General features: G+C 50.5%; 2 protein-coding genes across 6 annotated transcripts; one reads left to right on the top strand and one right to left on the bottom strand.

Annotated features, from left to right (window-relative positions):
- The first annotated feature begins 1,624 nt into the window (after nucleotides 1-1,624).
- Pitx3 (paired like homeodomain 3) lies at nucleotides 1,625-13,054 on the top strand. Of its 4 annotated transcripts, none has more exons than XM_013158136.2 (4): nucleotides 1,625-1,831; nucleotides 11,153-11,278; nucleotides 11,420-11,622; nucleotides 11,807-13,054. In XM_013158136.2, the coding sequence occupies exons 2-4, from the start codon at nucleotides 11,161-11,163 to the stop codon at nucleotides 12,362-12,364; spliced, it is 879 nt and encodes a 292-aa protein (XP_013013590.1). In that variant the 5' UTR covers nucleotides 1,625-1,831; nucleotides 11,153-11,160; the 3' UTR covers nucleotides 12,365-13,054. The 4 variants fall into 4 exon arrangements, with proteins under 4 accessions (XP_013013590.1, XP_003474991.2, XP_013013587.1 ...); XM_003474943.4 differs by having other exon boundaries at nucleotides 1,625-1,930; XM_013158133.2 differs by having other exon boundaries at nucleotides 1,625-1,930; nucleotides 11,037-11,278.
- On the bottom strand, nucleotides 13,023-17,105 carry Elovl3 (ELOVL fatty acid elongase 3). 2 transcript variants are annotated; one of them, XM_013158207.3, is made up of 5 exons: nucleotides 16,579-17,105; nucleotides 16,059-16,168; nucleotides 15,261-15,392; nucleotides 14,479-14,630; nucleotides 13,023-14,228 (listed from the first exon to the last, which is right to left on the bottom strand). In XM_013158207.3, the coding sequence occupies exons 2-5, from the start codon at nucleotides 16,160-16,162 to the stop codon at nucleotides 13,801-13,803; spliced, it is 816 nt and encodes a 271-aa protein (XP_013013661.1). In that variant the 5' UTR covers nucleotides 16,163-16,168; nucleotides 16,579-17,105; the 3' UTR covers nucleotides 13,023-13,800. The 2 variants fall into 2 exon arrangements, with proteins under 2 accessions (XP_013013661.1, XP_003475042.1); XM_003474994.4 differs by lacking the exon at nucleotides 16,579-17,105 and having other exon boundaries at nucleotides 16,059-16,451.
- Between the last annotated feature and the right edge of the window lie 7,112 nt (nucleotides 17,106-24,217).

Below are 24,217 nucleotides of genomic sequence, written 5' to 3'. Positions count from 1 at the left end.
TCCCCCAGAGCATGCATGCTGGGGGCAATCCAGCAACAACAACAAAAAAGCCATCAACAAAGACCTGAGTATGAAATATTTATTAAGTTTCTATATTATACCTGCAAACAGAAAGATGAAGAAGACACAGTCCTTGTACTCTTAAATCTTAGTCACAAAAAAAAAAAAAAAAAAAAAAAAGAAAGAAAGAAAAGAAAAGAAAAGAATAGAAGAAAAATGTGCTGGGGATTTAGCTCAGCGGCATAAGCACCTGCCTTGCAAGCAGGCAGTCGTGAGTTCGATCTCCAGTACCAATTAAAAAAAAAAAAGAAAGAATAGAAAATCTTAGTCACATAGGGGACCACTCATAAACTGGACCCTTTAATGCAGTAAGTGAGAGAATAGAGTATGCACCGTAGAATCATGGGAACAAGAGGCAAGATTGATTACTATCAGGAGGCCAGAGGTGTGCCACTGGGAGGCTGCATGAAGACAAGGTTGGCTCCTGAAGGTTGGGTATGCCAGACTAGGGCCTTGACTTCTTATTGACGGGAATTAGAAAGCATTGTAGGGTTTGAAGCAGTGATGTGAGTGATCAAATTTGCTTTAGGAGTATATTTGGTGACCCGGCTTAGGGTTCTCAGGAGCACCGAGAAACCTAGTCCAATGCCATATATTCCTTGAGCATCTGTCCTCTTCCTTGAAAATTCCTAGTCAGCAAGCACCAAGGCCATGTTCTGCCCACAAAACTGATCTGCTACTGGCCCTCTGGAAGCTGGGAGAGCATAGCCCAGGCAAAAAGGGAACAAGAGAGAGAGGCAAAGGCCCATGCCCTTGGAAAGCACTAGCCTGGGCCCAAGGAATTCGCGTGGGCCCTATTAATCTGGGGTGACAGTGCATTAGGTAGCTGTCCAAGGTCAGCTGGCGAGGGCACAGGTAGTGGTGGGATTGGAATCCCACTGTAGTTTGTCTCATTTCAAAGCCTGCTTTTCTCACGAAGTCATCTTCCATGGGGCAGGGAATGACGGGATACTCAGCTTGAGAGGCAGGGTAAATGAGAGAAAGGGGAATTGGTCTATCAAAGTGGCAGAGGCAGGAGGAGAAATAAAAAACAACAGGAGTAAGGCGGCAGAGGAGAGGAAAGAAAGGCGAGACATGGGAAGATGGGAACGGAGACAAAAGAGAGGAGAGACGGACAGCGACAAGTGGAGAAAATCGGCGAAACTTGAGCGGCAGACAAGTCTGAGCACGGAGAGCCGGCGGCCTCGCGCGCATTCCCACCTGGCACCACGGCAGCCCTCTCCCCAGGCACCGCCGCGCTTGGCTCCGGGGAGCTGCCGGGCCCCACCACGCCACTCGCGGGTCCTCCTGCTCCGCCGGACGCGCTACTCGGCTGCTCCGGTCTGTGCAAGAGTCCCAGCTGGGGCCCGGGACCGGCCACGTGGGGAGGGGCGTAGCCCGGCTGCCAAGGCTCGCTCCCGATTGGTCGGTAGGCGGGGTTCTTGGAGGCCGGCCCCTGGGACCCCACCTCCCCAAAGGCGGGGCCTGGGTGTTCACAGCTGGAAAGGGCGGGGCCGGGTAAAGCAGCTGGAAGGGGGCGGGGCCTGAGGCGCGCGGCGCGGTGCGGCGGGCTGGGGGCACCCTGGGCTGCCATAAAGTGAATGGGCGCCGGCGGGGGGTGGCAGTCCGCGGCGAGGTTCGCGCTCTGCCCAGCGGGTCTGGGAGCGCCGGAGCGAAGCTGCCGCCCGGGAACTGGGGGACAGCCCCCACCCCGTCCGGTGCCTGGCCCCAGACCCCGCTTGCCCTCCAGGCCGTCGCCGCCTCTGCCGGGACTCCTGCCGCGTGACGCTCTGTGAGTTCTTGACCACGCCGGGGACAGGAGCGCGAGGGGCCGCGGAGCTGTAGCCGGTCCAAGGATCCCCAAAACCGAACCTGGGGCGTCTGCACTCCGGTACCTGGGGAATGGGTCGACACTGGGAGGGCGCTCTGCAAACCTAAGCCCACGATTTGGGAAAAGGGAGACTCGGGGTAAGGACCCAGGAGACCGGGAAGGGGAAGACTCACGGGATCCCGAGCGAAGCCAGAGGCGTAAGCTCCGGGAATCCGGGGCACAGGACAGACTGCCGCGGGGACAGGGGCCGCAGAGGCCCCGGCCAGCCAGGGGCTCGGCGGCGGGCATCCGAAACGAGGCCCTCGGCGGCGCCCGACACCCCCGGCCCAACCTCTGGCAGACTCAGGGGCCACCAGCGGGCGCGCACAGTTGGCGCATTTCTATCCCCAGCTGCTCTACAGTTGGAATAGGAACTGGGTAAGGAGAGCTCGGCAGCGACTAGGTCAGATGGTCGTTGTAGGAGCCTCAGAGCCAAGGCTAGAAGCCCAAAGAATCAGGCGAGGTCTGGCGGAGCTGGCTTAGGATGCCAGGCTGGGGCCACTTCGGAATCGGACGGAATGTCCGTGGCGCTGGAGCTCAAAGCAGACAGAATGCCTGGGGCGGTGAAGTGGGTCTCTCCGGAGCGGCAGATCAGTCTGGCCGCGGTGGACAGAATGTCCCGAGCTGGGGCATACCCATTTATCCCGCAGCACCCCTCCGACTGCTGGGTATGCAACGGGGTCGGCTGTGGCTGGTGTGAGTGAAAATCCCGGCTCGCTATTAGCGAAATTGTTTCTACCCCTTCTGACGGTGGACTAGGGAGCCAGAGATGAGAGTAAAGGGCGCAGCCCTGGCCAGGACAGGGTGACTAGGGGACATCCTCCCTCCATCTCAAGGTAAATCAGCGCATCACCCTAGACTTGTAGTTCCACAGCTGAGCAAGGAAAGCTAATGACAGGACTGGAGGTGAATCAAGATCGGGAAAGGAAAGGAGAGCCACAAGAGCAATAGGAATGCAGTAAGGAGCCCGGCACAAACTCCTGGCAACTCCAGCTGCCTCAGAAACTCAGAGCCAACTCTTAATTGCAGACACCCCAGGCCTTGTCCACAGGCTCCCAGTCGACGTTATGTAAGTGGGGGACCAGAAGGGACACTGAGGCTCCTGAGCAAAACAGACCCTATGTTCCTTTCTGGTTTACTTTCTCAGCCCACCAGTCTCCACATCACTCTGGTGCCTAAGAGGTGGGGAGGAGACACATGGATCCCAGGTCCTGAGGTCCAACATGGAGCCTGTCTGGTGCTACAAGTCTGATGGGGAAGACTGTCTTCCCTGCCCTCTGCTTTCCTGGCTGTGAGTGGGCTCTGACTCCTTGGGCCTATACAATAACTGCCCACCCTGACTTCAGTTCTAACCAGAGTTCGGTTAAGTTGAACAGGATAAGCTGGACATGGAAGAACACAGCTGTAAACCCAGCTACTTGGGAGACTTAGCACAACCCTTTGGCAAAATAAAATAAAAAGGGCTGGGGACTAGTTCAGTGATATCTGGGATCAGTCCCTAGTACTTAAAAAAAAAATGTTGAAGAGGAAGAGTAGAGACAACTCTCTGAGTCGATGTAAGTAAGCTAAACATCCTGGCCAGGGACTGGGCTTTCATGAGGACAAGTGCAAGGCATTGTGTTTTAGCAATGAGTAATCTAAACCACTTGGTCTCAACCTTTCCTACTCTCCACCCACAAGTGGCATACAATCCATATTCCCAGCATTCCCACCTCCACTCCTCCTATCTAAAGTTTGCTTAGACACTGGCTAGAACATTATTTCTCAACCTTTTCTTGTCCCTTGCCCTCTTTTAATAAATACAGATTCACATCCTAATTACTGCCATCATATTCTGATACATCTTTTTAGGGACATGTACCTCCATAGCCTTTGAAAAGTCACTGGAATCATGGATGAAACGAAGGACTCAGGAGTCAGGAAAGGGATAAGGAAGGTATCACAGATGTTTCCCGAAGACCTTAGCCCCTAGATTCTGCTTTTGCCAAAAAGAGATGACATCGTAGCAAAAATGATTGGAAATGAAAGACAGAATCTTCTCCTACTCTTGCATAACCATAGCTGAGTACAAACCCTGTCCCTGGCTCTGCAGGAAAATGTTACAGGCCTAGAGAAGGGACAGGGGATGGTTGGCAGGATGGGGAGCCATTGATTGCCAGACAGCAAATTTCAAAATTGCAGACCCTGGAAGGTGAGACAGGATGCAAATCTATAGCATAATGCAAGACCTAGGTAATCAGTGTTCATGGATAAAGAGGCCCCTTAGAATTAAAATAATGCAAGTTTAGGGTGAGTAGGAAAACATTCTTTGGCACACAATGGGCTGTCAACCTCTAGAGCTCATGTCCAAAGAGGTGGTAGAGGCAGGAAATAAAGCAGAATCCTTCAGGCATTAGATCACTGCATGTCAGAGTTATGCATGGCAGCAGGGTGGAGGGGCCTTAGCTGTTAAGGTATTGTGTACAGCAAAAGAGGGTTTGAATGTCTTCTTCTGTGTAACCTTGGCCCATTTCCTGCCTTCTTGAGATGAAGTGAAGAAGGGCATTTCTGCCCGTGCAGTGGCTGTGAGAGTTCAATTAAATGATGTACAGGAAAGCCCTTTGCAAATGGAGAGGCACCAAAAGGTTTGGTGCTGTCGTTCTGCCAAAAGTGCGCATCTCCTGTACCTAAAGAATCTTTGGAAGGGTGCACTCTTGGAAGGTCCTTAAAGACAGATAGGTCCCCTACCCCAGGTTTCAGATGCTAGTCATTATCCCTGCCCCATACGAAGAACCTAGGGGCTCCCTAAATGCTTGACCTCTCCATCCACCAAATATCCTGACCTCAGGACCCCTACCTGCCTCCTGCTGCATGGAGGCCCTGGAAGGAAGGTAGTAGAAAAGAGCTGAGTTATGTTGAGAGGCATGGAACCAAATGGAATCTTTCCTCCTCCATTCACTGGTCTAAATGATGCCTCTTAGAATGTGTGTGTGTGTGTGGGGGGGGAATCAGCTAAACTAAATGATAACATTAGGCCCTCCCTGATTTGGGGTGTCACGAGTGTCCATGGTCACCAACCAGGACCCATGATAAGAGTATTGGGAGTGTGGGATGTGGCAGTACATGCCTATCCTTCTCATTTGGGAGGCTGAGGCAGGATTGCTGTGAGTTTGAGGCCAGCCTGGGCTACATACTGAGTTCAAGGCCAGCCTGAATCACACAGTGAGACCCTGTCTCAAATAAAAAAAAAGTGATCGGGAGGAAAAGAAAGATAAGAGAGTAAAAGAGCTATAGAGGGGCTGGAGGTTTAGCTCAGCAGGCATAAGTGCCTACCTTGGAAGCAGGCAGTCATGAGTTCCATCCCCGGAACCGATAAAAAGGAAAGAAAAAAAAAAAAAAGCTATAGAAAAGCAAAGAAATCATTTGCAAAGCCCTCTCCACCTCTCATTTCCCATTTTCCTCCTTTGTACAACTTGGTTCATCATTTCCCCTTTCCTGCTTCTCCCTTACCCTATCCATTTTGGTCACCATTGCCAAATAAGAGTCACACCAATGCTGCTTTTTCTGTCACTCCTCTGCCTGCAAGCCTTCAATGCAGGGGTTGGCATGGAAATGAGAGGGACAGGCTAAGGAGGGCCCATCTCCTGGTATGACTAGGGGACTTAAAGACTAGAGTGTCTGTACCTTTCTTTTCTATTAAAAGAAATATGGCTAACATGGCAAATCTGCTTGAATTTAAAAATCAAATCTGAGGTAGGCACAGTGACACATGGCTATAATCCCAGTAGTTGGGAGACTAAGGCAGGAGCATCATCTGAGTTCAAGGCCAGCCCAGGCTACATAGTGAATTAAAGTCCAGCCTCAACTACATAGAGAGAACCTGTGTCCAAAAAAAAATAAAATCAATTCAGAAATCTCAAAGAAATTTCACCCAGTGGCAGCTGTTTTAGGCCATGGTTCTAATTTCTTTTATTGGTTTTAGGGACTTTTTGATGGAAAAGCTAGAAGTGCTTCAACTTAGACTGTATCGAATCTAGACCAGCACTTCTTGTGCCCTCAGAGGTCCCTAAGTCTGAGCCACTTTTTTCTACTGGTTTCCAAGGTCTACAATGAGACTAGTCAAGTGAGGTTTCCCACTGCCTTGGGAACTTATCATCTCCTTTCCAACACTGGCACCACCCGACATGGCTCCTGTCTCTCTGATCTCCCACATGCTGAGCCAGACCTGTGCCCTTCCAGTTTCCATCCTATGCGCAGCCTTTCTGGCATTTAGCAAGCTGAAGTCCATGCCTGACTATTCACAGTGCTCCTGCTCAGCACCTAATACTTGCTACAGGAAAGAAGCAGGGAGGAGCAGAGCTGTGCAAAGGACAGGTGCAGGGTCCTTTCTCTGCTCCTCCATTCGCCCCCTGACTGCTGCCCATATCCTAGTGCTCTGACTAAATGTCATTTGCTCCCATCTGTACCCTGCAGCTCTGCACCCCAGAGTAGGTGTCCAACATTCCAAAGCACTGAAGGCTGGGCCCATTGAAAGGACTCTCTCAGGCTGGGGATTTAGTTCAGCTGCATAAGTACCTGCCTTGCAAAGTGAGTTTGATCCCCGGTACCGATAAAAATGAAAAAGACAAAAAAAAAAAAAAAAAAAAAAAAGGACTCTAGTCTCATGGTTGTATGATGGTTCTATACTACATCAGGGCCTTGGTTTTTTCACTTCTGATGCTTGCTCCTTGCGAAGATGCGCCACAGCATCAGGACTTCAGCTCCTCTTCTTTCCATTCACTCCTGCAGAAAGAAAAAGGTTTTATCCCATTTAAATTCCAAGATGTACCTCTTACCTTTAGCACTGGGATTGCAAATTACCAGGGGTTCTTTCAGAATGACCTTTGTCAACATTCTAGCTTCAGGAGTGGCCATCATGACAGTTGCCTTCTTGCCTTCAAGCCATGAAGTTGCATTCATTGGAAACCGTAGCCTCCTCTCCATGGCCTTTCTGCTCTCCCTCCTAATGTATTCTAGGTTATTTTGTTCTTGCCTGTCTATAATTCCAGCCTGCGCTTCTCCCTAGGTCTGGGTTTGCCACTCTGAGCCCAGTGGAGCCCAGGGCCTTGTGTCCCCAGGAGGGTGATGCAGGCTGTACCTCCCAGAGCCAGCCAGACTCATCAACACAGTTGTCTCTTGATTTTCTCTGGCCCTGCCTGGTCCAGCACCAGCCAATCCTGCAGCTCCACTCCTACAGCTGTCCTTCCTATCCACTGAGGGAGGCAAAGTTCCTGGCCTCAGTCCCAGTAGCCCAGCTTCCTGACCTCCAGCAGTTGGGGGAAACTTAATCCTCAGCCAGCCAGTCTGCAGCTCAGACAACACTCAGGACCTGCAGCATTTGCCCTAATGGCCCACCTGGACTCAGGGCTTGGAGCCTGTGCCCCACCTTCCTGTCTGGCCGTGCCTGCCCAGCTCTGATTCTGTTTTCTGTCCCAGCAAGATTGCAGTCAGAACCCCCCTCTCCACTCTTAAGAACCCATGCAGGCATCCAAATGCTTCATTCTCTCCCTGACAGTGCCTGCTCTCCAAAGCAGCTCCTGGTGTGGGTTCCTTGTTCCCAGTGTGCCTACTGTTCAGGACAGAGCACTATATCCCTCTGTGAAACAGAGCATAGTCAGCTAGCTTTTCAAGGGAAAGCCTCCCCGTGAGGATGGCATCTGGGGAGTGAAGGGCTCCCCACTCAGGTAGTTTCATTGCTACTCATTTTATCATGCTATGTTTTATCTAAACCTTATAACAATAGTGAAGGCAGGTAGGGAAGGGATTATGGTTTTATCTTCCTTTTAGAGACGAAGAAATGTGCCAAGAAAGGTAAAGTAACTTTTCCAAGGACACATACTATTGCAGTAAGATGAGGAATGAGGGCATAAACCTAGATCTTTGATTACAAACTTCTGCCAGGCATGGTAGCACATACCTGTAACCCCAGTACTTGGGAAGCTGAGGCAGAAGGCTCACCATGAATTTGAGGCCAGCCTGGGCTACATAGTAAGACGTTGTCTCAAAAAAAAAAAAAAAAAAACTTCAAAAAACAAAAACAACCACCACAATGCAATAACTCTAATTCCTGTGACCTATATACCAGATTGCCTTTCTGAGGAGGTCAGGGCATTCTCTGCCCACCCCCCTTCCCTAGCACAGCTTTCTTCCCCAATAGGCCAAAGCAAGGTACTCTCGCCCAGCAGCCACCAATCCTAAAACAATTCCCTGCCCACCCCCCAGCCCTTAGCTCCTAGGACTGAGAATGGAGGTTCTGAGGGGCCAGAGAGGGGAGGAGGAGGGGAGCAGCTAACTTCAAAACAGCCCAGGCAGCTGTCCCTGTCACAGAGAGAAGAGACTGTATGACAGTGTGTGTCTGCCTGCCTGAGGGTGGGAGCACATGTGTGGGAGAGTGCGTGTTTGTGTGCCTCTAGCTCCAAGTGCTTATTATGTCTGAGTAGGAGCTTGCGTGTATCTGCACATGTGTCTGTCTGTCTCCGAGAACACACAGCCTGAACTCTGCTTTCTCAGCTTCGTCTTTTACTCTGGCCCTCATCCCTCCTCACTCTGTCTCCCTCCTCGGAAACAGAGGATGAAATCAAGATCTAGGTATGGAATGCCGGGGGCAGGGAAGTTTGGAAAAGCAGAAGTCTGGAGCCAAAGCCAACTGGAAGGAGGAAGGCGGGGACTTAGTTTAGCCCACAGGCAAAATCTATTGTCCCTTTTCATTCCAGCTTTAAGTGATCTCTGGAAGAGTTGGGGCAAGTTTGCTTTACAGGTCACTCTGGGAAAGAAGGGAGAGTGGACTTTGGAGTGTCTCTCTTTGCCACTCTTGGTCCCCAAGTCCTCAGCCTTCCTCCCTCATCTTCCTAGCTACTTGGGAAGAGCTGCCCATCAAGACTGCCCTCGTAAGGGGCTGGGGATTTAGCTCAGCGGCATAAGCCCCTGCCTTGCAAGCAGGCAGCTGTGGGTTCAATCCCTGGTACCAAGAAAAAGACAAAAAAAAAAAAAAAAAAACTAAAAAAAGACTGCCTTCGTGTCCGATTTTTCCAGTTCAGATCCAGAAAGGGAGGAAGGCTGAGCACACCTCTACTCCTGGCCTGACTCCTTTCCTGGGTTCCACCTAGCACTTCCCTAACTGCAGCAAAAAGTCCAAGTTCAGACACCTACTGCTGTGGAAAGGGCAGCCCTGCTTTGTCCTCTGTCCCACTCTCAACCTGGCTTGAAGGGGGCACAGCTGTGATCTGGGAGCTAGTTGAACGGGACATTACCATGTGCAAATATAGGCCACTGCCCATCTGCACCTCCTCAAGAAAGACTCCTAATAAATTCAGAGCAGTCAAGTGACATACATCTCAATCTAGGCTAATCCCCGGCATTAATGCCACCCCATGAAAAAGCCTGCAGTAAGCTCCTATTAACGGGGAGGGATGCTGGGTGCAGAGAGACCCTCCCAGCCAGCTCTCTGCCCCAACTTTATTTCACTCGTCTCCTTCTGTTCTCCCCTGACCAACAGCCTTCTCTCCCCCTCCCCATAGAGAAGTTCTGGGAACCAGCAAGAAAGGAGAACTACAGACAGCACCCAGAGAGGAACTAAGGCAGGGTCCTGGGTAGGGTTCAGCTAGATGTGGACAGGGAATAGGGATAGGAAGGGCGTCTTCTGGAGGTCACGCCCATTGCTTGGAGCAGGCTTGTAGGAAGACAATCCCGAGCTGAAGCTGTGGAGATGACTGGTTGCGGGTGAGATGTGTCTGGACAGGCGAAGGGGCAGACAGCGTGGAGCACCAGGTTGTTTTTAAACTTATTTTTGACCTTGGAACCCTTGGTTCAAATGAAGTTGCTTTAGAAATTATACACAAAGAATACAAAAGAAGAGCTGCCCTAGTTGAAATGTACCCAAGCCAAGCCAGGCTGGAGCTCCAGCTGGAGCTGAATCCCTGAGGGGGCATCTGGACAGGGTCCTGAAGACAATTTAGAAAGCGAATGAAGAAAAAATGTTATGGGGTTGGGGATTTAGCTCAGCGGCATAAGCGCCTGCCTTGGAAGCAGGCAGTCGTGAGTTCGATCCCCGGTACCGGTACCGATAAAAAGGAAAAAGACCAAAAAAAAAAAAAAAAAAAAAAAAAGAAAGAAAAACAAAAAAAAAAAAAAAAAAGGAAAAAATGTTATGAGTCCCACAGACCAGGGTTCAGATCCTAGCCACTATTTACAAGCTCTGTGACCCTAATCAAGTTACTAGCCTCGGTCTCCTCACCTGTAAAAAAAGTAATACAGGTCAGGTACCCCAGGCCGGAGTAAAGCTCAGTGGTGCAGTGTTTGCCTAGCATACAAAAGTGAGGCCTTGAGTTAGGCCTTAGTGTGATAAGAGGCAAAAATTTAAAAAGCAAAACAGCCAGGCGTGGTGGCATACTCCTGTAATTTCAGCACTTGGGATGCTGAAGCAGGGGGATCATTGCAAGTTTAAGACCAGCATAGGATAGATACAAAGTGAGTCCAAGTCCAGCCTGAACCACATAGTGAGACTCTGTCTCAAAAAGACAATAAATAAATAAAATAAAAACAGTACAGGCATCCCTAAACTGAGATGCTCTGAAATCTGGAATTTTTGTGTCAACTCTCAAATTTTGGTGCATTTCTGACATCCAGTTTGCAGGTAAGAGTACTCAGCTGGTCAATCTAAGCAAAATATGACATTTATTCCAAAATATGAAAAAACTCTTGAGTTCTGAAGCTCCTTTGGTCCCAAGCATTTCAGATAAGGGAACTTAACATGTATGAACACATTTGAATTTATTCTTGTGAGGTGAGCAATGAAGGCTCACCAGTAGGTGATTGCAGTGGTTACTCTTATGGGAGAAATATCAGACCTGATTCCAAATACCAGCTGCCCATGGAAGAGGGAAGGCAGCTCTGGCTGGCTGGATGGTGGCTGAGGGGCGAGGATGTTGAACATTCAGGCTTAGGGGATGTAGCATAGGGTATATAGTGTTCATTGATGTGCATTTTTAAAAAATTCAACAACTATCAAACACCAGCTGTGCACCACGCACAGTTCTAGCCGTTCAGCAGCTACGAAGTCTAGTGTGCCTACCTGCGCGAACCTCTTGGTGTGCACCTCTCCCCTTTCTAGTGTTCCCGATTTTATCCGTGGTACTCCACAAAGGGTGGCCTTGCATCAGTGACTGTGAAAGGGGCAGGGACTTCGTGTGCCCCATGAACCTGGTCTCGGCGTGCTCTTTCCTCCAGAGCCTTCCATGGAGTTCGGGCTACTCCCCGAAGCGGAGGCTCGCAGCCCCGCGCTGTCGCTGTCGGACGCGGGCACTCCGCACCCTCCACTCCCAGAGCACAGCTGCAAAGGTCCGGAGCACAGCGGTGAGCGCGCCCCCTCCTGGGGCCAGGGAGATGGCAGCTCTGTCCCCCAGGGGAGTGGACCCCCAGGTGGCAGCCCGGGGCGGGGTGGGGTGGGGCGGCGGGCAGTAGAGAGGTCTCTAAGCTCTCCCCTGACCCCCCCAGACTCGGAAAAGGCCTCGGCCTCGCTGCCCGGTAGCTCCCCCGAGGACGGCTCGCTGAAGAAGAAGCAGCGACGCCAGCGCACGCACTTCACCAGCCAGCAGCTGCAGGAGCTGGAAGCAACCTTCCAGAGGAACCGCTACCCCGACATGAGCACGCGCGAGGAGATCGCCGTGTGGACCAACCTCACCGAGGCTCGCGTGCGGGTACTGCGCCGGCCCCGCCCCGCCCCGGGTCTCCCTTGTCCCTTGTCTGATCCGTCCCACTGTCCAGGAGCCCCATGCTGCCTTTCCATCCGCCAGCCGGGGCTCCGCGCGTCCCTCCACCTCGCGCCCCCGCGGCCCGCGCTTGCTTTGCGCCGAGTCTGAGCGACCCTGACCTCGCCCGCAGGTGTGGTTCAAGAACCGGCGTGCCAAGTGGCGCAAGCGCGAGCGCAGCCAGCAGGCCGAGTTGTGCAAGGGCGGCTTCGCGGCGCCCCTCGGTGGGCTGGTGCCGCCCTACGAGGACATGTACCCCGGCTACGCCTACGGCAACTGGCCGCCCAAGGCGCTCGCGCCACCCCTCGCCGCCAAGACCTTCCCGTTCGCCTTCAACTCGGTCAACGTGGGGCCGCTGGCCTCGCAGCCCGTCTTCTCGCCGCCCAGCTCCATCGCCGCCTCCATGGTGCCGTCGGCCGCACCCGCGCCCGGCGCCGTCCCCGGCCCCGCAGCCTTGCAGGGGCTGAGCGGGGGTCCCCCTGGGCTGGCCCCGGCGGCCGTGTCCTCCGCGGCCGTGTCCTGCCCGTACGCTTCGGCGCCCTACGTGTACCGGGACCCGTGTAACTCGAGCCTGGCCAGCCTGCGGCTCAAAGCCAAGCAGCATGCCTCCTTCAGCTACCCCGCGGTGCCCGGGCCGCCCCCGGCCGCCAACCTCAGCCCGTGCCAGTATGCCGTGGAGCGGCCCGTGTGAGCGCGCCCTCGGGCTTCCCCGCCGAGGGGGCGATCGTCCACAGCGACCTGGGTCGTCTACACTGGCTTGCTCCCGCCGCGGGTCTGGGGTGGGGGCTCCAGGGAGGGCCTTCCTCCGGCTGGACCGCGCCCTGGGACTAAGGCCAGGAACAGGGACCGCTCCCCGGGGCCAGCTGCTCCCCTGCCTGGCCGCCTTCTCCAGACGCCCGATCCCGTTTTCAAAGGTAAATGAAATAAATGTGCGCAGACTGTGAAAGCCTGCTGACTCCGAGTTGCGGTTGACCCTCTTCCTGTCCTCCCCCACGGCCTAAAAAGAGAGATGGATGTGCTGGGACGAAACGAGCGTCCAGGCCTCAGTGCCCCCACTCCCTTCCATCGAGATGGAAAAGCCCGGGCTCCCGGAGCAAAGGGGTACAAGAGTGCCTCTAGTTTGGGGGAACCAGCGCTTGGCTGCAGTCGGCCAAAGCCCGTGCTGTGGCGCCACCTCGCGGCCTCAGGGAGCACAACTGGTAGGTCTGGTAGGTCTGGTTTCCAGCGCGTGTTTGCCGGGATCAGATTGGCAATTTAGGGAGCCTCTGACGTTAGATGAGCTACTCCGCCTTTCCGCACTTTTTTCTCACTGTTCCTATGAGGGGCACGGGCCCCTAACAGCAATAAAATTCTGGTCTGTAACAGACATTTATTAAGTGCCTACCAGGCCTAGGATTCTTATTGTCTCTGTGTGAGTGCTTCCCATCCTTCCACACAGCCTCAGGCTTCCCCCGGCTGGCCACCCACCAGCCAACTGCCCCAGAACCCCTTTTCTTACCCCAGATCCCTAAGTCCCTGCACATCTGTCAACATCATTAATTTTTGTTTTGTTCTGTTTGAGACAGGGGTTTCGCCAGTTAATTCAGGCTGGCCTTGAACTCACTATGCAGCCCAGGCCGGCCTCAGCTTCTTGAGTGTTGGAATTACAGGCCTGTGCCACTACACCTAGTTCAATGTCATTAGGGGCTGGGGATTTAGCTCAGTGGCATAAGCGCCTGCCTTGTAAGCAGGCAGTCGTGAGTTCGATCCCTGGTACCGATAAAAAGGAAAAAGACAAAAAAAAAAAAAAAAAAAAAAAAAAACACAATGTCATTAATTGAAAAAAAAAAAAAAAGAGCAAGAAGAAACAATTCTGGATAGAAGTATAAATAAATCAGCTCTTGTAACCCTCCTCAGCCCCACACCATTTCCAGGGCCTGTTTGCTTGGTTTCACATTAAAGACAGAAATACTAACCCCCCCATCCTAGGGTGATTCTTCACTGCATAACTTCTGCCTTTGTGGGGCACATGAAGCACCGGAAAGCCATGCAGGGAAGGCACCCTAGTCATTCTCCAAATGCAAGTCCAGCCCCCTAGAGTCTGAGGGAAGAGAGAGAGCCTGTGATACCATCTTTCTCTCCAAACCTTCACTGGCTCTTGGGCTTGGTTTTGACCTGGGGCTTGATGTAGGTTTTGCAGAAGAAATGGGCAAAGAGGATGAAATAGGTCGAATACAAGACAAAGGACCAGAAGAAGTGTTCCATTGTGGTGTGGCACCCTTGTTCCTGCTTCCAGATGTAAGTGAGGATGCCCACAGTGGTCCCCATGACCATCTGCAGGATTTGCAGGCTGGTGATAATCATGGGCAGCAGCCTGGGGTGCTTCACTCTGGCGGCCTTCAGGGTGTAGTAGGTGTACATGATGGCATGCACGCCGAAGTTCATGGTCATGAACCACCCGCCTGAAGGCACTTTGTTCTTGTACCCAAAGCTTGTGAATACCAGCACCGTGCTGTGATGGTACCAGTGCATAAAGATGAGTGGCCGCTTTCGCAAGATGATGAAGGCTGTATCTCCTGAGGGATGAGAGTCAGACCCCTCAGTGCCCAGGCCCCTCTCTTCACTGGGTGTAGGCACACAAGAGGGACTCTCAGGGAGGGGAGGGGAGAGTGGTCTTTGTGGCAGAGATTCTGAGTGGGGTTGGGGAAAATGCACTGTTAGGGCTTGGGTGGGGAAAGGGCTCCATGTGCTGGGGAGGGGGGCACTCTGAGGAGGGACATGGATGAAATTCACCGGGCCCCAGAGACACAAAGCCTTGCCACTCACCGAGTTCAATGACCTTGCTGAGAAGAAAGAGGCAGGACCAGAATTTGATTATGGTGTCATCGACGTACTCATTGAAGCAAACAGTGTGCTTCAGGCCCCTGCGAAGTATCAGGGTCCCCATATAGCCCCATGTTCTCACTGTCCCCAGGATACTGAAATGAGACAGAGAAAGAAACTATATAAGGTGACTACAGGCACCAGTTCACCCTGGCCTGACCAGATCACCAAGCCTTGTCGCCCTTCCAAGGGGGACATAGGTCACAGCCTCTGAGATCCTGGGTTAATCTGCTAGATCCAATGAGTATTCCCACAGGAGAGAAAAAGCTGAGAGACAACCAGTGCGTGCAGAAAGATGAGACAAAGCTGAGTTAGGCACTGGGGGTAGGTGGTAGGAGAGATCTTGTGGTGGGGTGGGATGGCAGAGGTCAAAGGATTTGGGGGAAGAAAACATATAGGAAGTTGCCAATCAGACTTGGGACAGAGAATTGAGAACTGAGAGGGATGGGGTAAGCAGAGATTGCCAGGCCAGGGTCTAGAAAGCAGGAAAACAGGGTAACATGGAAAGAGTGTAAGCTAGAAGGAATGTACCTGAGGTCTCTGGAAAGATGTAAGAAATAGAAAGGAGACCTGGGGAACTTCAAGGTCCTCTCTCAAAAATCTTTAAAAAGTGGGAAGGTGCTGAGAATGTGACTTGGTGCAGAGATCTTGGGTTCAATCCCTGCCCCCTAAAAAAAAAAAAAAAAAAAAAAAAAAAGGCAGTAGGTGAAAGAAGCGGGTCTTACCTGAAGAGTGCAAGGCAAAAGGACCAGAGGACTAGGGGCCACTGCAGGTCAAAGCCCTTCTTTGCCTTCATGTAGTTCTGCCCCACAAGTATGAGCAGCAGGTAGACCAGAGCAATAGGGAACGCAGTTGCCCTGACAGGAAAATGCAGGGGGCACAGGCTGGTGAGTGATACAGGTTAGAGGAATGCCCACTGCTCTGTCCATGTGAGTGTGTTCGCTTGCCCTTCCAGCCCTGCCACTTTCCACTTGTTTTCCTTTATAAAGGATTTTGTTTCCTTTGTAAAGCACAGATCATACCCCTCTCCCAGCAGTATTAATGTAGGCAGAGTTCAAGACTTCCATGATTACTGCTCAGAGAGAGGCTGGAGGTGGGTGACAGGTCGCTGGCCCACATCTAGAATAAACCCTGGGGCAGTGGTGCAAGGAGAATGTGGCAGCAACTGTCATCTTGGATCCTGTTACCCCACACACTCCCCTGAGCTCTGGAGCTAAGGCAGTGCCTAGGAAATGCCTAGAAGTGCTCCTGGCTTTTTGACCTCCACAGCAAGGACAATGAGGCATCTCAGGACAGGTACATCTGGGCACGAACATTGCCACAAAGGACAGGAAAGTGCTCCTTGACGTCTGTCCCCACTCCACCTTTTCCTTTCTGCACGCTTTCTTCCAGCTCAAGTCTCTTGAGCACCACACAGCCTGTACCTCGGGCCACAGCGGAGGCATACAATCCCCCCATTCCCCCCTCCAAGAGGCGGTAGGCTCTGGCCCCTGCCATGGCCCTTCCTCCTCCTCAGGTCTCACCAGTACTCCTCCAAAAAAGGCCTCAAGTCCCGGGTCGTCTCGAAATCATAGGGCTGGAACAGCAGCTGCCCCACCTCGCGCGAGACATTTATGGCTGGGACCATTGCGTTCTGCAAACGTCGGGAGTTCAGAGGGTGCTGAGCAAGTTGGGGTCGAGGTTGCAGTGATAGGGTGGGATCGGGGTGGGATAGGACGGGCCCAAGGCAGAAAGAACTCCTAGGCAAGGCAGAGGGGCCTCGGGTCCGGGAACGTGCGATGCTAGCAGCAGCCCCGCGCCGCAGCAGCCAGGCGTTTTTAAGGTGGCTTGGGCGGCCGGGCTGTGGCCAGGTCGCTGAGCTCCTGGGTTACTCTAGCGGGGTGATGACACGCCCTTGACCATACTCTTCCTTTTGATTGGCTGTCCTCGGGGCATGCTCCGCCCCAAAGCCCCAGGGGTCCTCCCAGCCCCGCCCCCGACTCCCTTAGCCAGAGCTTTAACTTCCACTAGCTGGGTTCCAGCCGCGCACTCCCAAACACCCACCGAGCCCGAGAAGTCGTGCCCGGCCTCTGTCAGCCTTGTCGCCTCGGCCTCGGCTCGCTTCTATCTTTTCTGGCTCGGCAGTGAGAAGAACAGAGTGTTCTTGGCCTCGTGCCCTCCCCGGAGAGAACGTGTGGCTCCGCCGACTCCCCGAGATGCTAGACGCTAAGCCTGCGACGGGAAGCAGCGAGCTCCCCGCAGCTCCTGCCTCCTCCGCGCTTCGGGGCTGCAGAAGGGAAAGCGTCTTCGCACGTTTTATTGCGAAGGTTGTTGATGTTGAGGGAGGCGGTTGTTGAGGCTGCTGTGGTTGATTTACAGTTTCCTGAATTCCTGAACCGCTCGGGTCGGTCTGACACTCAGTGGGGCGGAGTTGAGGTCACCATCTCCTCGAATTACTGCCTTCCGGTTTCCTGGAGGCTTACGAGAGTCTAGGGAGCCCAAGTGCCTCCCGGCGACCTGTGTTTTCTTTCCTCAGTGGGTCCTTTACCGAGTCAGTCTGCTTTGTGGGACTGTATCCAGTCCCAAAGAACAAAAAGTGGATAAAACCTTAAGACCTTGCGTGGCCATCCCTAATTTCTCTCCTAGCCTTTTCCAAGGCGAAGGAGAACTGCAAGGCAATGGAAAATTGCAGTATGTGCTCAGAGGAATAAAATACTTAAAGCTATGTGTAGAAGGGTCTGTGTGTAGACGGGTACAGATGGGAACCCTAGCTCCACTTTTTTTTTCCCCCGTTGAGATGGCTTTTAATTGCTGGGATTACAGGCATTTGCCATCACACTCACCTGGCTCCGTTTTCTGAGTCTCAGCCACTATCTATGGAAAGGATGGATGGGAAGTCTTGTCTACGCCATGTAAATGACCCCAGTGTACAAACCTTTGTCTTACCATCTTGTCACCTCTCACTTGGTTACTGCAGCCACCATTGATTGAAGTCAGACTCACCGACTGTCCCACCACTTCTGTAACATAGAGTTCTCTCTCTATTAAATTGAAACTTTAAAAAATCTCTAATCCTTTCTGATCACAAAATTTTTGAGCCCGAACTTCAGAGATCCTTCCTCGATAGGTACTCCCAGGCCATACTTTGGCAATCACCAGAACATGATTCTGTCAGGAACCTACACTGTATGTGCTTTCCTGCTTAAAACTCGGGCAGTGGCTCCTCATTGCTGTATCCATGGCCTGACACTCAAAAGGTAATCAGCATATATTTCATGTGTGAATAAACAGGTGAAAGATTGTTTTACAGCATTGTGATACCACTGTCTTAGTCAATTTTGTGTCACTAAAACAAAATACCTGAGGGTGTCTTATAAATAAAAAAGGGTTAGTGAGCTCCCAGACTTGGAAGCAAGCCTGGAGTGGAACAGTCATGTCTGACTGGCCTATGAAAGCAGCTTAGCATGGTAGTTGGCATCACATGACACCAGTCCCTCAGCAGTAATCATGTGGTAAAAGTGCAAACAAGGAAATGGGAAGGAGCAGGGTCTCTCTCCCTCTCATGTCCTCTCTCTCTCAACAGAGTCTCACTAAGAAGAGAGGCTTCTGCCACAGCCTCCCAGGTGCTGGGATTACTAGAATCACTCTTTTATAACTGTTCATCCTCATGGGAACTAACCTGGCCCCACAAGAATGACATCAGCACTTTCGGAGAGTGGTACTATTGTGCTGTCATCATCCTTTAAAGGCCTTCCTGTTACCCTGGAAACCAAGCTCTAGCACTAGCTTCTGTAGAGAGCACACCAAACCAACCGCGACAAGAGGCAACATGTCTAACTTCTCTGAGATGCACATTCTTCAGCAAATGCAAATAGTTACACTTGCTTGTCTGGGTTGGAATCAGTCAGATAATAACCACAGGATATGGTGGAGCTGACACTTGAAAACGTCAGGGTGAATATTCCTCCTTCTCCTCTTTCCCTTTCTTCTTCGTTTTGTTGTGTTTTTTTGTTTTTTCTGTAACACAGTTTTATTATGTCGAGTTCAGGCTGGCCTCAAACTCACTGATAGGCCAAGCTGGCCTCAAACTCGAAGCAATTCTCTTGCCTCAGCCTCCCAAGTGCTGGAATTACAGGGGTGCATCACCAAGTCCAGCCAGGGTGAAGCATTATAGGAGGGTTACAAATTCACACAGAGAAAGTACATTCAACCTTGGCCCTAGGGAAGACATTTTCTAACCTGTGACTTGATCTGATGCCTATTATATATAAATGCTCTTATAGCCTGGTACTTCTGTCCTTCAATGAGAGTTTATAAACAGTTGTTTTTGTGATTTGTGGAGCTCGGTAGTCCTGGGTTCCATGGAAGTAGGCATGTGTTTCTTTTGCTCAACAACATTCTCTTAGTACTTCCCAGGACACAGGGATCCCTTGGGTACTGTTTGTTGCATGAGTGAATGGATGTCACTGTTTCCCCAGGATAAATATTTCCAGCTTATCTTTGTTCTGTCACCAAGTGTTATTTCCTCCAGCACTCCTAAAATCTCTGCATAGTTGGTGGCACACACCTGTAATCCCAGCACTTAGGAGGCTGAGGCAGGAGGGTAGTTGCAAGCTCAAGATCAGCCTGGGCTTCAAAGTGAGTTCAAGGCCAGCCTGAACTACATAGCAAGACCCTGTCTCAAAAACAGGAGAAGAAAAAATCTCAGCACAGAGAAGTGATGAACATCAACAGGATGGACAGTCTGGATGTGACCTTTGAAGCTTGCACAGTAATAGTCCCTTGTATTTGTTGGTGCCAAGTAGCTCCCTATTTCCCACTACCCATTGGACCCCTCCATCAGCACATCCTTTCGTTTGTGTGTTTTGGTATTGGAACTCATGACCTTGTGTGGGTGCTTATGCTGCTTATCCCTAGTTCCATTTGGTTGATTTGGTTTTTTTGTTGTTGTTTTTTGTTTTTGGTACTGGGAATTGAACTCACAACCTCTTGCTTGCCAGGCAGGCACTTACACGTGGTTTGGTTGGTTTTTTGAGACAGAGTCTCACTATGTAGTTTAGACTAGCCTTGAATTTACTATGTAGCCTAGGCTGGCCTCAAACTTGGGCAATTCTCCTGTCTCAGCCTCCCCAGTGCTGGGTTTACAGGTGTGTGCCACCAAGCCTGGCTACAATGGCAAATTTTGTATTATGGATATTTACCCACAATTTAAAACATTTTTAAAGAGCCATTTTTAAGGAGTAGGATGGATGAAGGGTTAATGTGCACATTACATAAAAAGCTTATTTACAGTCTTATTTATGATATTTGACACAAACAATGTCTCCAAATCTACCTCACATAGGATGCCGAAAAGACCAGGCATGGTGTAATCTCAGCACTCAGGAGGCTGAGGCAGAAAGATTTCTGCAAATTTGAGGCCAGCCTGGGTTACACAGTGAGTTTACCGCCAGCCTGGGCTACATAGTGAGAGCCCATCTTAAAAACCTAAGAAACAATGACAAAAACAACTAAAAAGAAAAAAGTCTTTCTACCACACATATCAGATCATGTCATTCCCTTTAAGAACAGTGACAACAGAAAATCCTCCAGGTAAATATCTAATTTCTGAGTTTAGTTGACCCCCACTTCCAGCCAATGTCCCCAACTCTCTTCCTAAAACACCACACTTTGGCTACCAGGAGAGACTCACACATCTGGGTACCCATCGTCTGCCTCACCCATGGGGCACTTCCTCACTGTGCACACCTCACATGCCTGGCTTCCTGGGGCGCTTCTAAGCCAAGCCCCCTCTTCCATTCCAAAGACTGCCAGGGCCCCATAGTGCTGCACATGCACACACACACACACACATACACGCATGCACACACGGCAAACAGGTGTAAAGGCAGGCACCTGAGTGGCAAGACAAATAATAAACATTTGTCTTTAAGGACTCGACTTCCTTAGTAATTAAGGAAAATCAGGTTAAAGACTGTGCATAGTAAACTCCTGATGAGCAGCTATTAAACGAAACAAAAATACCTAATGCTGGTCAGCACTGGAGGAACAGGTGTACTCACGCCTGGCTACTGGCCAGGTAAACCGACACGAGCCTTCCAAAAAAAGACGTAATACTAAAAAAAAAAAAAAAAAAAGACGTAATACTTAGCAAGAGCCAACTGATCATGACCTATGGGGACCACGAATTCACAGGGGCTGATTTTGCACACTTCCCAAAGGGATGAATGGAGGCCTGGGATTACAATATCACTCTATTGAGACTTCTCATTAACTCTTGGGACTATCTATCCTCTTCCACCCGCTAAAACTACTAAAATGAAAAAGAACACTCCAAAGTAAGAACCTTTTTAGAATGAAACCATCTCCACCTCTTGAGTCACCCCAGGATTATCCACTGCCTGCAGTGTCCTGACCTCTGCACCTCCCTGCTGACCTAGAACCTTCCGCTCGCTCCTCCTGTCATTGTATTCACCCACTATATTGTACACACCCAATAAGTATGGCTGGTTTGGAGCATCTGGGTGGGTCATTGCCCATCCTCAGGCAATGATATCTCCAGTTTGAGGCTGGCCTCAAACTCAATGATCCTCCTGCCTCAGCCTCCCAAGTGCCGGGATTACAAAATTACAGGTGTGTGCTACCGCACCCAGTTTGAAAGGGGAATTTTGAGAGTTGGAAACAATCTACTAAAGTTTTCTATTTATTTAGTATCAGGAATCAAACTCATGATCTTGTGCTTGCCAAGCAGGTGCTGTGCCACTGAGCTATATTCTCAGCCCGATGACTGGCATTTACTCATTTATTTATTTTTGGGTTTTGGAGACAGGATCTTGATGCACAGTTTTTTTGGCTTTGGCTTTGACTTTTTGAGACAGAGTCTCACTATGCAGTTCAGGCTGGTCTTGAATTTATTTTGTAGCCTAGACTGGCTTCGAACTCTCAAGGATCTTCCTGGATCAGCCTCCTAAATGCTGGGATTATAAGTGTGTGCCCCAAGGACTGGCTCCCAGATCTGTTATCCATTATCTGTGTGTAGAAAGGCCTCCATTGCTGGGCGTGGTGGCTCATGCCTGTAATTCCAGCACTCAGGAGATGGGAGGATTGTTGTGAGTTCAAGACCAGCCTGGGCTACAAAGTGAGCTCAAGGCCAGCCTGAATTGCATAATGAGACCCCATCTCAAAAAAAAAAAAAAAAAGCAAAGAAAGGCCTCCATCGAACTCTGTGGGTCTGGGCAGGATGGGCTCCATTGTGGTGCCCAGTGCCAAATCAAAATGCAAGAACTCTTATTTAAGCATTATTAAGACTCCTAAAATAGCAAAGTGATGCCTCAAACTGATATCTCTTCTCAGGGCTGTAAAATAAATGAGATCACAGGGCAAATTGATTTTCTCCAAAACTGGAGAGACAGACAGGTGAACCCAGAGAACCAGGACATGTTGGGCAGAGACCTCTGTGGAGCCAGGGACAGGCCAGGGGTGCTGCCCCCAAAGCTGAGTACCGGCCAGGGAGGCTGAGCTCGGAGAGGCCTGGCCAGGAAACAGCTTGGCGGCAGCAGTGTTTGACTGGTGTGTGCAAAGCCAAAGCCACCATGTAAAATCCAGAGGCACCCTGGTGCTGTGCAGGCCCTGCCCAGCTCCTGGAGGAGGAAGGAGCAAAGAGCTTGCCACAGTTGAGCCCTTAAATGTCCTGAAAGGTCCACGTGGTGAAGGGTTAGAGCTCAGCTGGGCAATAGAGGAAGGCAGCAGAGCTTCTGAGAACCTCGGAGGAGGCTGCAGGTTCCTGGGGTTCGTCTCCGAAGGGAACTGCAGGACTTGGAACCTCCACTCTGTGTCCTGGCCCCTCGAGGTGAGCAGCTCCTGCTGCCTCTCCGCCCTACTACAGGCTGATGGCAAAACATGAGGCAAAACAAACTCCCCTTTTTTGTTTGTTTTTTTGATTCTTCAGCTAACACAGCAAAAGCAATGATTTATCCTTGGCCACTGTTGGGAATAGACGTCCAGGATGACACAGGTCCAGGGCCAAAGACCGGGACCACATTAGTCATGACCCAGGTGGATCTCTGAGGTGGTCTTGGTGATCAAACAGTGAGGGTCAAACCCACCGAGACACAGTCGGGACAGTCGAATGCAGTCTAACAACTCATACCAGTGCCCCTCAGCCTCCCACATTCCTTATTTCTGCCCCTGTAGCTTCCATAGGTATCCAAGCTATTCTACTTGAGCCTCTGCATCATCATCTTTTGTGCCTCAGTCTGAGCATGTGCTCCCTACTCCACTTGCCTCTCATGGAGCACAGGTTTCTAAGAGATAGTATTAAAGCCAAGAGAAACTTTCCATTTTTGTAAAGTTTTCTCAGGTATTTTGTTATAGTAGCTAACATAGGATCATTTTTGCAACATGATTGCTGCCAGGCATGGTGGCTCACCACATGTATAATCTCAGCACTCAGGAGACTGAGGCAGGAAGATTGCTGCAAATTCGAGGCCAGCCTGGATTACAGAGTGAGACTCTGTTTCAAAAAAGAAAAGAAGAAGAAGGAGTGGGAGGAGAGGAAGAGGAGGAGAAGTATGATCCTCAACTTAATGTTCTAATTTAAGATTTTATACTTTACAATGATTCAAGAGCAATGGACATTTAAATTGTACTTTAATTTTGGATCTTGATTTTTTTCCCTCCCAATTAGCTCTCTCAGGATGCTGGGCAGGAGCAAGAAGTGGCAGTGGTCCCTTGGTTCACCTCCTGTGTTGTAAATAAAGAGTTTCCTGTACACAGCATATGGTTAGGTCTTGGTCTTTTGTTTTTGTTTTTTCATCTTTCTTGAGGCAGGGTTATACTACATGGTTTAGACTGGCCTCAAACTCACTTTTTTCTTTTCCTTTGGTACTAGAAATCAAATTCAGGATTTTGCAGTGGCCAGGCAGGTACTTGTGCCACTGAGCTATATCCCAGCTCTTGAACTCACTTTGTAGCCCAGGCTGGCCTCGAACTTGCAGCAGTCCTCCTGCCTCAGCCTTTCAAGTGCTGGAATTACAGGCATGTGCCACCACGCCTGGCTTAGGTCATGTGTTTTGATCCACTCTGACAATCTGTCTTTTCATTGGTACATCAAGATCACCTATCAGAGTATACTGAACAGAGAAACTAGAAACTTTCTAAAATCAAAAACAAGCCAAGGATATCCCATTTCACCACTCCTTTTCAATATTCTGCTAAGAAGTTCTAGCTAATGCAGTGAATAGGAAGCAGAAATAAAACTGTCTTAGTTAGCAGTTCAGGTGATTTTTCTATGTAGAAAGCTGGACATAACAATGTAGAATTGACAAGAAAAAAACCTTTCTGGGACTAAAAGCAATTATATCAAGATTACATGATACAAGGTTAATGTATGAAAGTCACCGAATATTCCTAAATACAGCTGTCCCTGCTATCTGAGGTTTCAACTGCTTGTGGTCAACTGTGGCCTGAAAATATTAAATGGAAAATTCCAAAAATGCAGAATCATAAAGTTACAGCTGTGTACTGCGCTAAGCAGCAGAGTGAAACCCACAGCATCCTGGCTTCAGCCAGGTGCAGTGAGTCTGTGTTGTGAACGTTCCCTGCTCGTTCATCACAGTTGCATTAGAGTTATGGGATAGATTGTTGTTCTGACACAGCACCCATGTTCAGGTAACCCTTACACAATAGCTTAATGTCCTGTCAG

This window comes from Cavia porcellus, unplaced genomic scaffold, assembly GCF_034190915.1.
Source record: "Cavia porcellus strain 051 isolate PalLab524CR breed Dunkin Hartley unplaced genomic scaffold, mCavPor4.1 scaffold_2, whole genome shotgun sequence".
Classification (NCBI taxonomy): domain Eukaryota; kingdom Metazoa; phylum Chordata; class Mammalia; order Rodentia; family Caviidae; genus Cavia; species Cavia porcellus.
The sequence above is the reverse complement of the archived record's forward strand: the minus strand, read 5'-3'. Positions and strand labels throughout refer to the sequence as shown.

What these genes read in the sequence shown, in the direction of transcription:
- Pitx3 (XM_013158136.2), top strand. Translation starts at nt 11,161, where the DNA reads ATGGAGTTCGGGCTACTCCCCGAAGCGGAGGCTCGCAGCCCCGCGCTG. An exon ending in CAAAGGTCCGGAGCACAGCG is followed by an intron (nt 11,279 to 11,419) that starts GTGAGCGCGCCC and finishes TGACCCCCCCAG; the next exon opens with ACTCGGAAAAGGCCTCGGCC. An exon ending in TCACCGAGGCTCGCGTGCGG is followed by an intron (nt 11,623 to 11,806) that starts GTACTGCGCCGG and finishes CCTCGCCCGCAG; the next exon opens with GTGTGGTTCAAGAACCGGCG.
- Elovl3 (XM_013158207.3), bottom strand. Translation starts at nt 16,162, where the DNA reads ATGGTCCCAGCCATAAATGTCTCGCGCGAGGTGGGGCAGCTGCTGTTC. An exon ending in CCTTTTTTGGAGGAGTACTG is followed by an intron (nt 15,393 to 16,058) that starts GTGAGACCTGAG and finishes TTTTCCTGTCAG; the next exon opens with GGCAACTGCGTTCCCTATTG. An exon ending in CAGCAAGGTCATTGAACTCG is followed by an intron (nt 14,229 to 14,478) that starts GTGAGTGGCAAG and finishes CTCATCCCTCAG; the next exon opens with GAGATACAGCCTTCATCATC.